This window comes from Prionailurus bengalensis, chromosome D3, assembly GCF_016509475.1.
Source record: "Prionailurus bengalensis isolate Pbe53 chromosome D3, Fcat_Pben_1.1_paternal_pri, whole genome shotgun sequence".
Classification (NCBI taxonomy): Eukaryota; Metazoa; Chordata; class Mammalia; order Carnivora; family Felidae; genus Prionailurus; species Prionailurus bengalensis.
Window position 1 is genome coordinate 22376699 of NC_057356.1, and position 11520 is coordinate 22388218.

An 11520-nucleotide genomic window follows, 5' to 3' on the forward strand; every position below is an offset into this window, starting at 1 on the left:
TGCATGTAGCTGTCCAGTTGTCCCAGCACCATTTGTTAAAGAGACTATTCTTTCCCTTATTGAATAGTCTTGGCACCCTTATTGAAAATCAGTTGGCCATAGATGTCTGGGTATATTTCTGGACTGGCAATTGTATTCCATTGATCTATGGATCGCTTTATGCCAGTACCACACTGTTTTGATTACTGTCCTTTGTAGTATATTTTTAAATTGGGAAGTGTGAGTCCTCTAAATTTGTTCTCTTCTTTTTCTTTTTAATGTTTATTTACTTATTTGGGAGGTGGGGAGAGAGAGAGTGAGTGAGAGAGAGAGAGAGAGAGAGAGAGAATGAATATTCCAAGCAGGCTCCACGCTGTCAGTGCAGTCTGTCATGGGGCTTAAACTCCCAAACCGTGAGATCATGACCTAAGCCCAAATCAAGAGTCAGATGCCCAACCACCAAGCCATCCAGGCGTCCCTGTTCCTTTTTTTCAATATGGGGTATTCAGGGCTACTTGCGATTCCATATGAATTTTAGGATGAGTTTTCCATGTCTTCAAAAAGGGTCATTAGGATTTCAATAGGGATTGCATTGAATCTGCACATTAATTTGGGTAGTATGGCCATCTTAACAATATTAAGTCTGCCAACCCATTAACATGGATGTCTCTCCATTTATTTAGGTCTTCTTTATTTCAGGAATGTTTTGTAGTTTTCAATGCACGTTTTTCAGCTCCTTGCCTAAGCTTATTCCCAGGTAATTTAACTTTTTATGGAAACTATCACAAATAGAATCGTTACCTTAATGTTCTTTTAAAATCTTTCATTGCTGGCGTGGAGATACACAACTGATTTTTGTGTGTTGATCTTATACATTCTGACTTCTCTTAAAAGTTTATTTTGAGAGAGAGAGCATGTGCAAGCAGGGGAGGGGCAGAGAGAGAGAGGGAGAGGGAGAATCCCAAGCAGGCTCCATGCTGTCAGCCTGGAGTCCAGTGAGGGCTCCATCTCACAAATCGGGAGATCACGACCTGAGCCGAAATCAAGAGTCAGGTGCTTAACCCACTGAGCCACCCAGGCGCCCTTAAATCCTGATGTTTTGGGGCTTAAATGATATTATTTGAAGACTTGCTTTTTGTGCCAAGCATTCTATTAGAATTGTCCATGATGATACGCACAACTAATACACTTGTTTTTCTCTGTTGCGTGGTATTTTACATAAGAAGATACTACAGTTTATCTCTTCTCGTAGTGATGACGAGTCAGGCTATTTTAGTCTTTTACTATTCAAGCAGGGCTGTTCTGCATATACCCAGGGAATGGTTCTCACCTGGGACTGCACATTAGAGTCATCTGGAGTACAAGTCTTTTGTCATTACCAGCAACAAGGCCCTACCTCCCAAGATTCTGTTGATTTGGAGTAGGGTTTGGGCAGCATTTTTAAGAAGATCCTTAGATAATTCTAATGTTCAGTCTGTGTTGAGAACCACTACTCTAGAGTGTATACCTAGGAGTGGGATTCCTGGGAGTGTACATTTTCAGTTTGATTTGATGTAAAATCGTTGCCAACTGTATGGTACTGTTATGCCCAGAATTCGTGATCCCCAAATACCGCCAGGGAGCCGAGTCCGATGTAAAGGCAAAAGAGCCCTTATTCGAGCTAGCTCGAGCTCAATCCCCTACCTGCACCGATGCAGCAGCGGTGAGATACTAGGGAGCAAGAGCGAGTTTCAAAAGCACAAAGGTTTTATTGGGGCCTAGGGGCAGTTGGTGATGTAATGGCTATGGCCTCAGACGATTGGCTGGGGAAGGGTCCGAGTCCTGTTAGGCAGGTGGGGGAGGGGGTTGCTCAAGGGGAGGAGGTGTGGTCAAGGTGAAGGACACAGAACAAGATGGAGTCCACAGGCCATCATAGGCCCGCCCTTTCAGTACAACCAAGCCATACCACCCTCAATAGTACAGATTCCATTATTCCACATCCCTACCAACCCATGATATGTCAGATTTAAAATTTTTGCCAGTTGATCTCTCGTGTGATCTTAACTTGTATTTTCCTGATTACTGATGACGTTGAGCACCTTGTTATATCTATTGACCATTCTTGTTGCTCTTTTGTCAATTGCTATGCGTACCTCAGGCCCTTAACTATCTATCCATTTGTACATTCTGCAGAGGAATCCTTTGGTTGCAAACACCTTCTCCCAGTTTGTGGCTTCCCCTGCCATTTTATTACAAGGTTCTGATTAACAGAAGTTTGTCATTTTAGGGGTGCCTGGGTGGCTCAGTTGGTTAAGCGTCAGACTTTGGCTCAGGCCATGATCTCACGGTTTGTGAGTCCGAGCCTCGGGTCGGGCTCTGTGCTGACAGCTCAGAGCCTGGAGCCTGCTTCGGATTCTGTGTCTCCCCCTCTCTCTGCCCCCTCCCCTGCTCACACTCTGTGTCTCTCTGTCTCTCCATAATAAATAAATGTTAAAAAATAAATAAATAAACATTAAAATAAAATTTAGAAGTTTGTCATTTTATTGTAGATGCATTTTTTCAATCTTTTCCTTTATAATGTTTTTACATTGTAAAAAATCTCTCCTGACCTTGAAGGAAATACGATAGCCTTTTATATTTCTTTCTAAAAATGTTTGAAGTATTACTTTTCATATTTAGATCTTTAATTCATACTGAATTGATTTTTTTGTGTATGATGCACAGAAGAGGTCCAATTTCATTTCTTTTCCTTATGGTAAACTCATTTTCTTAGCACAATTTGCCAAACAGTGATCATACTGGCCCTCCCCACTCCCCCCAACTGCAGTGCTTCCTCTGACATAGCCACATTTTAGTTATGGAGGCCAGTTTCTGGCTTCTCTGTTGGATGCCTGTTTGTCTGTCTTTGGACTTACATCGGACTGTCTTAATCTCTCCATCTTATTCTTCAGGGGCATCTTGACAGTTCATCATCGGTGGTTTTATGGGTGTTCACTATAAAATTCTTTCAAATTTTCTGTATATTTGAAAATGTTCAAAATAAAATACTGGGGAAAGAGTGTTGTGCCTTATCTGGCCTTTGCCCTTTTATCAAGATACAGTTTTTATTTTTAAAAAATTATTTATATTTGAGAGAGAGAGGGAGGAGACAGAGAATGCCAAGCAGGCTCTGTGCTGCCAGCGCAGAGCCAGACATGGGGCTGGAACCCACAAACCATGAGACCACACTGAGCCAAAATCAAGAGTAGGAAGCTCAACAGACTGAGCCACCCAGGCGCCCCAGGATACAATTTTTAAAAGGTTCAGATTTCAGACGAGGTAGTTCCCAGCAGCCACAACCTTGGGGAGAAAAGGATGAGTTTTAGGACGTGTGGACCTCTCACATTCCTTTAGGCATCAGAAATCGTTAGAGATGAGGCAGTGCTGCTCTAATATCGCGCTCATTTTACTACCCAGGAAAGTGACCTGCCTGAAGACCCAGCCTGTGGGCGCCACTGAGGAGCTGTGTCTGCCCTGCTTTGTCCAGGCAAGCACCCCAAGCCCCTTTCTCAGCCCTTTCAGGACCCTTCCCCCATCTTCTTCCCACGCCAATGTCTGGTTCTCTGTCTCCTGGAGCTTGGTCTGGAGGAGAGATAGAAACCCAGGAAGGAGGGGGTTGTGACTTGACCAAGGCCACACCGTATGACCGTGTAACCGTTAAGGCTGGCGCACAGCAAGTGCTGTCCCTTGCTCCTGCCCTTCTGGAGCCCTGATCGTGCCTCCGCCTCCCTTGCGGCCAACTTTTTCCCTCGGTCTCCCTGCTCTGGTCTCGGCAGGTCTAACAGCCACAGGCGGTGACCGCTAACTCTCTGACTTCCCACCTCTGCACAGACCTCTACCCGGGCTCCGCCCCATTCCGGCCTCCGCGGCTGCGGGCGCCTGAATTCTCTGCCGCCACCAGGGGGTGCGCGCGGCCCAGTCTGAGCGCTGGAGTCGCAAAGAACCACCCCCATCCTGGCGCCCCGCCCCGCCCCGTCCGGCCCCGCCCCCACCCCTCCCGGCGCCCCGCCCCGTCCGGCCGCGGCCTCGTTCCTTACGTTCCCCACCCCCTCGCCCCCCAGCGCCCCGGACCCCCGGCTCCCGTCTCGTCTGCTCGCAGGGTCCGGCCATGGGCCCCGCCGCTCGCCCCGTTCTGAGGTCGCCCCCGCCGCCTCCTCCGCCGCCGCCGTCGCCACTGCTACTGCTGCTGCCCCTGCTGCCGCTCTGGCTGGGCCTGGCGGGACCCGGCGCCGCGGCGGACGGCAGCGAGCCTGCGGCCAGGGCGGGGCGGGGCGGGGCCCGCGCCGTGAGGGTGGACGTGAGGCTGCCGCGACAGGACGCTCTGATCCTGGAGGGCGTCAGGATTGGCCCCGAAGCCGACCCAGCACCCACGCTGGGCGGTCGCCTGCTGCTGGTGAGCGCAGCCGAGCCATCTGGCTCCGCACCCAGATCTGGCCTTCATCCTGGACCAAGCCCTAGCAGTCCAGCGCTCCCTCCCCAGGCTGCCCAGGCCCCAGATTCCGGCTTCCAAAACCTGAGATCCAGATGCTCTCCCCTTCAAACTCGCTTCCAAACCCTGGCCTTGAATCCTCCGTGTGTCCCCTCTTCTTCCCCCTCCTCCCTCTGCCCATGGTCCTTTGCCCCACAGATGGACATCGTGGATGCTGAGCAGGAGGTGCCGGTAGAAGGCTGGATTGCAGTGGCATACGTGGGCAAGGAGCAGGCGGCCCAGTTCCACCAGGAGAGTCAGGGCAGCGGCCCGCAGGCCTATCCTAAGGCCCTGGTCCAGCAGGTGCAGAGGGTGTAGGTGGCAAAGGGGGCTGGAGGAAGGGGTTTCAAGGCATCTGCTAGAGCCAGACTACCATGTGGGCCCCTAAGGAGCTTCCAGAGAAACCCTGGGCCTGGGTGAGGCAAGGGCCCCCAGTTTGTAGAATTGAGTCAGTGGAAACAGGGAGGTGGGAGGAGGCCAGAGAGAGCCAGGAAGCTTCATCAGGCTCTGAGAGTATCAGATGGGGAGTTCCTGCCCAGGGTGTGGGGGCAGGCCCTTCCTGCTAGGACCAGGGAAGGCACAGAATCACTGGAGTCCCACAGAGCATCTGGGGGAATGGCAGGAGGAATAAGAGTTTCTGCCCTTGACCTCAAAGAGTGTACAGCCAGTCTGTCCAGAGGAAACACTTGCTGCAGAGCCAGGAACTAAGAACCCTGTCGTGGGTGGTGAGGCAGGTGTGTGGGCAGGGTGCCTGCTAGCTTCTGCCTTTGTCCCCTTGCAGATGCGGAGAGCACTCTTCCTGGGAGCCTCTGCCCTGCTCCTCCTCATCTTGAACCACAACGTGGTCCGAGAGGTAAACGTGTTCAGGCAGTGGGGGTGTGCAGGCCAGGGAAGAGGGGACCAAGGCCAGCTGACCTTCTTGTCCATTAACAGCTAGACATATCGCAGCTTCTGCTCAGACCAGTGATTGTCCTCCATTATTCCTCCAATGTCACCAAGCTACTGGAGGCACTGCTGCAGTGAGTTGGGGTTTGGGTTCCAAAGGATTGGGCCTGGGAGCCTGGGTACTGAGGGGTCCCTGAATCTGCCATGGTTCAGAGGTCTCAGGACCAGGGATTTTCTTGTTAACCTTAAAGCTATAGTCTCTTAGTCTGAAAAATGGGTGAGGGGACTGAAAGAAGATACCAAGGCCTGGAGCAAAGAGACAGCTCTAGGGACAGAGGGGAATTGGCTCTAGCAAGGAGGAAGCTGGATTCCTGATTAACGGGTTCTTTCTGGGACTTGCAGGCCTCCCTGGCCTGGCTGATACAAGAACTGGAAAAACCAATAGCCAGGAAGGACCTAGAAGCCAAAGCAGAAGGGCTGTGGGAGGATACTTGGGGGTATCCTTTTTTTTCTACAAGGCTGGGGTGGATGGGTCTGGGTCTCTCCTCCCAAGAGTCCTTCTGTCTGGCCCCTCTGTGGCTTTCCCTTCCAGGAGGACCCAGGCCACAGCTGAGATCACCAGCGGAGAGTCCCTGTCAGCCAATATCGAGTGGAAGCTGACCCTGTGGACCACCTGTGGCCTCTCCAAGGATGGCTACGGAGGATGGCAGGACTTGGTGTGCCTGGGAGGCAGTCGGGCCCAGGAGCAGGTGGGTGCCTGGGGGGAGGAGACTCAGGTGGGGCCGCACACATGCCTTGTCTCAGATCCTGTGGCCTCTCCTCACCTTGGTGACCAGGAGCACTTCTTCCACCTCCCAGGGCTGAAATGAGTGTTCATTGACATGGTGGGTGCTCCGTGCAGTGCCTGACCAGGGTCATGCACAGTGTCAACTACTATTGTCATGTTATTCTCCCCCTCAGAAGCCCTCTTTGGCTGCCCATTGCCTACAGAATAAAGCTCAGACTCCTTAGTCTGGCTTTCACAGCACTCCTAATTACTCACCTATCCTTTATTTTCTAGCTTTCTCCTTATATTCTGCATCCTGTGCCATTTACTGGCCTTCACACATACCCTGGTTTCCTGCCTCTAGGCCTTGCCCATGCCTGCTCTTTTTCTCCATCTCCATATGTCTCTGTCTGCCTGCTTTCTTTGGAAAATTTCCCTCACAACCTCCGCTCACTGTTCCTCTCTCCTTCTTCTAAATCACAGCAGTGCCTTGTCAAGCCCTTCACAGGGTTCTTAGGACAGGCCATCCTGTATATGTGTTGGGGAATGGGTGTCTCCTGAAGGCTGGGGCTATGTCTTACTTATCTCTGGATTTCTCAATGCTGGGCATCGAGAGGGTTCAAAGGTATTCCATCCATAAGCATTTCTCGAGTCCCTACTCTTTGCAGGGCAGGCATGTCCTGGTCTCCTGGTGGGCAGCCTCCGGTAGATGTTGGTGGATGTGGACCATGCGGGGCAACTTCAAGTCAGGCAGACTTGCAATTTTAGCTGAGTGATCTCAGGCTGTGTGTTTAACTTCTCTGGTCTCATATCCCTCGCTTGTGAACCAAGGCCAGCACACAGCCACAGGGTTGTCAGGGAGTCGTGTACATAAAGCTCGCAGTGGGCATGGAGCAGATGGGCAGGTGCTGCTACCCTGAATATCTTCACTGTTAGAAGTTCCTGAATGAGTTAGCAGTCATCAGATAACTTTTGAGATCTTAGGACACTTAGGGCTCCATGAAAAGGGCTGTGGAGGGTCCAAAAGACCTGAGACACCTGGGCTCTGACCTGAAGGGCTCAAAGATGAGCAGGGCTCTCTCACACAAAAAGGCCTCTGCAGTTCAGCCCAGCTTGTGGTATTTACTGTTTGAGCAGCAGGAACTGAACCACAGTTCTGTGAAGGGAAGGAGCAGCCACTGGGACTGGTAGAATGGAAGGGCTTTCTGGAAGAAAAGGGAGCCCCACCATATTTCCCGCTGGAGGGCAGCCCCCTCAGACCTGTGGGTGGGGCAGACATTTGGTGAAGGGCTGTCAGATGAGAGGAAGTGCCTGTAGAAAGACTGGAGATAGGGAAGGGGCAGGCTGGGCAAGGGGCCTGGAGCTGGGAATGTACGCAGTCTTCAGGTCAGTCTGGCTGGTACAGAGGGCAAAGCTGAACAGCCATGCTGCTGGCCACGGTGGACCCATACAATTGTTGGCTAGCCATGATAGCTGAGGAATCTTAAGGGTGGCTGAAGCCAGCTCTCAGCCCCAACCCCAGGGCCTAGTCACCATCCTTCCAGCTTCAAAATCCAGAGCTACAGCACCCGTGTATCAGAAAGGTCAGATGAACCACTCCCTTACTGCTCGGATGGACAGACCCTGCCCTCCCTCCTCACCTGGGGGTCCCTAAGATGGGCTGAGCCTGGGGAGGCTGGTCTCCAGCCTGCAGCAGAGCTCCAAGGCGGCCATGCCCTCCACCCACCCAGTGCTCACAGGCTGCTCCAAAGCCTGGAAGTCCAGGTTCCACCCTGGAGAGCTTACATTGCAATGGCCATGGAGTCCTGCCACGTGTCAGTCTGGCTCAGCAGGGTAGCTCCAGCCCTGGACTCCAGCCCTGGGCCCCATCTGGGGAGGAGATAGGCCATGGCTGTCCCTCTGCTGGGTTGAACACCAAGCTGATGGTGTGCATCGGCCCTTGGGACACAGCAAATGCATCTGAGCTCAGCCTAAGGGGCTGGGGAAAGCTTCCTGGAGCAGGTGCACAAGGGAGACAGGGACACAAAGACCACAGGGGAGAGGGTGAGGAGTGGGAAGCTGGGGCTCACTGACATCTCTTGATAATGGTCTCTCGGGTGCCACCACTGAGCAAGATTAACATCTTGTGACACTAGTGACACCCAGCCTTACCCAGAGTGGTGTTCTCTTTTGGTAGCAAATCATTTCTCAGCCTCTCTCCCCCAACATGATGATAGTTGAACTTCATTGTTGGCTGAGGAAGAACATGATGGCAGAAAGCTGCTAGGAATGCAGAAAGCTTTTAAATGAATGCTTTCATTCCTCCTAACATATCCAAAGACCCTGTGAAAAGGTGAGCTTGTGTGGGTGAGCTGGCTGGAGTTTGCTTACTCTGCTGCATCATTTCCTGAGCCAGCTGTTTTGTAGTCAAAGTCCAGCTGCCACATTGCTGTGGGGGGAGTTCAGTCAAAGTCACTGTGTGCCCCAGAACTCTGAGGCCCTCAGGGGACTCGCAAAGGCTGAGGCAGGTCAGATGTGGTTCCCTCCCACCAGCGGGACCACCAAGGGCGGCGGCAAGGAAGTACACACTAAAGAGTGTGAGGAGGGCTTGGCTGGGCAGGGGGAGGCAAGTGGGAGCATTTGCTTAGCCCTGGTGGTCAGGGAGAGCTCGGGAGCAAGGGACTTCCAAAGGCATTAGCCAAGGGAAGGGGTGAGGAAGAACAGGGAACATGAGAAGAAGCAAGGAACAGAGTGGGTGGAAGATCTAGGGCCTTGTCAGAGGGCTGCTAGAGGAGTTTGGGTTTTCTCCTGAGGGTGGGGGCAGGGGGTGGGGGCATTGCAGGGAAGAGTGTCCAGCAGGGGTCCTCCATGATCAGTTTGCAGGTGAGATCCTTGTGGCTGTGGGAAATGGGCTAATGAGGCTTGAGCAGGTCACCCAAGGAGTGGAGGGGTGGGATGGAGGGAAGGGATGCATGAGACTCCTAAGCGTGAAGCCACAGGGGACCATGTGAATGTTCTGCCCACACGGAAGTGGGTAAGTGATGGCGCTCAAGAAAGTAGACCAGGAGAAGTGTGGGTTAGGGATTGGGATGGGAAGGTAAGCTGGGGAGGGGCTGGGGAGTCTGTAAGGCTGCCAGAGAGAAGCTTCCAAGTATGCAAAACACACTGAGTTTGTTGCCCAAGAGAGGCCTGGGCTGGGGACACATGTGGGTCCCCTCAGCTGCTGGATGAGGAGTTGTGTAGACAGCCGGGGGCAGACCCTGGGAGCACACAGATGGGAGGAACAGAGGCTTCAGAAGAGGAAGCCAGGAGCCTGCAGGGACACAGTGCCAACGGACCTTACCTGCCTGGTCCTTTGAGTGGATTTACTGTGGGAAGAGTGTGGAGTGGCCCCAGGACCCCTGACACTCTACTCCCCTCTCCAGAAGCCCCTGCAGCAGCTGTGGAACGCCATCCTGCTGGTGGCCATGCTCCTGTGCACAGGCCTTGTGGTCCAGGCCCAGCGGCAGGCATCAAGGCAGAGCCAGCGGGAGCCCGGAGGCCAGGTGAGAGCCAGCTCCTGGGAGCCCCAGTGCCCCCAGACCTCCAACCTACCCTTTAACTGTGTCTGCCCTCCCCCAACAGGTAGATCTGTTTAAGCGCCGTGTGGTGCGGAGACTGGCATCCCTCAAGACCCGGCGCTGCCGTCTGGGTAGGGCAGCACAGGGGCCCCCAGAGCCTGGTGCTGAGACTTGCGCCGTGTGTTTGGACTACTTCTGCAACAAGCAGGTTAGTGCCCTGGGCAGAGGCCAGCCATCAGCTGACCCATGATGTCTCTCACTCCACTCCTGAGAGACCCCAGAACCATTCCGACCGGGCCCTTATGCTCCCAGCCCCCGCTATAATTAGGAAAGCAGAAGTGGGCGGGGGATAGGCCACAGGATTTTCATCATTTCCCCAGCTCAGGTGGGGGCCAGGCATCCCCACTTGGAGGCTTGACTCTGGGGCCTGAACTCTTGCCTCACCCCCTGCAGTGGCTCCGGGTGCTGCCCTGTAAGCACGAGTTTCACCGAGACTGCGTGGACCCCTGGCTGATGCTCCAGCAGACCTGCCCTCTGTGCAAATTCAATGTGCTGGGTAAGCACCAAGGGTGGGGACCCTTGGCTGGCTATATACCTGCTTCCCACCTGACCCTTCCCTCCTGTTTTTTCCTCCTCTCCTGCAGGGAACCGCTACTCAGATGATTAGCTGCCGCAGCTGGGTCTCTGCATGTGGGCAAGGGACCCTCCCGCCTGCACCCTGGCCCTAGGCCTGGGCTCGTGGAACACAACAGCAGATGGATGGGAAGCTCTGCCGGTGGGAGGAAGGATAGGGGCCTCCCCTCCTGGGGGGCAAGGCACCCCATCATATTTGTACTGGGAAGGAGGGACCACAGCCCCCAGTTAAGGATGCAGGGTCTGGACCTGCCAGTCAAGAGGGAGAAGCCACTTTGGGGCCCTTCTCTGCCATCCTGGCGTGTCTGTGTCTGCCCTCCCCACAGACAGATCCCATGACCCTGGGTGGGAACCCTGGAAAGAGGGTGTGGGGCAGCGCAGCTGTTCCCAGGGCTCTGGCAGCTCTCTGACCTGCCTGTCCAGGTATCCCTGGGGGCTGAGGCTGCAGTGGCTGGCCAGGCTTTATGTTTATTTATTGGGGTTTGGGTTGTGGGAGGAGCTGTCCAGCCTTGGGGACACCTCTTGGTCAAGGCTGTGATGGTCAACCCAGAGAGGCCCCTCCACTGATACTGCCCTCAGCCCTTGGACACTGGGAGCTATGAGTGCTACTGCCTGTCCAGCGGGGTTCCCTTCCCAGGCCTGGCTGGGATCAGAGGCCTCAAGAGCCATCAAGTCCTGTGCTTCTTGGCCGGGCTATAGGTTGCCGCCCAGGATACTTGAAGCTGCAGGATAAATGTGGTGCATCTTTTAGGGGCAGCCGGTTTTTTTAGATTTGGGGTAGGGGGGAGGTTTAATATTGAAGTAAACATGGATATATTTTAACATAAGCTATCAGATTTGTGTGGATGTTTTAAGACAGAAGAGTCACTTTGGGCTCTACTGTGTGGGAGGTGGATTCTAAAATGGGCCCCAAGATCTCCCAGCCCTCCTGAACATCCCCTGTTATAAACCTGCAACTATGAGTCTAATGGATTTAATTCCCATGATTAGGTTATGTTATATGGCACAGTTGACTTTAAGGTAGAGAAAGTATCCAAGAGGGCCTAACCTAACACGAGAGCCCATTAGAAGCAGAGAGTTTTCTCTAGTTGATGGAAGAAGAAGAAGTCAAAAGTTGAAGCAGGAAGGGCATTCAATGCATGAGAAATTCTCTGTTGCTGACTTAAAGACAGAGGGGGCAAGGAAGACAGACAGCCTGTAAGAGCTAAGAGTGGCCCCTGCTGCCAGTGGCC

At 53.2% G+C, this 11520-nt stretch overlaps 1 protein-coding gene across 1 annotated transcript; it reads left to right on the forward strand.

Annotated features, from left to right (window-relative positions):
- The first annotated feature begins 4007 nt into the window (after positions 1-4007).
- RNF215 (ring finger protein 215) lies at positions 4008-11115 on the forward strand. The gene is made up of 9 exons (XM_043559287.1): positions 4008-4390; positions 4625-4768; positions 5247-5318; positions 5399-5484; positions 5943-6099; positions 9521-9640; positions 9720-9863; positions 10109-10211; positions 10300-11115. Exons 1-9 carry the CDS (start codon positions 4106-4108, stop codon positions 10320-10322), a joined length of 1134 nt encoding a protein of 377 aa, XP_043415222.1. The 5' UTR covers positions 4008-4105; the 3' UTR covers positions 10323-11115.
- Positions 11116-11520: the final 405 nt, after the last annotated feature.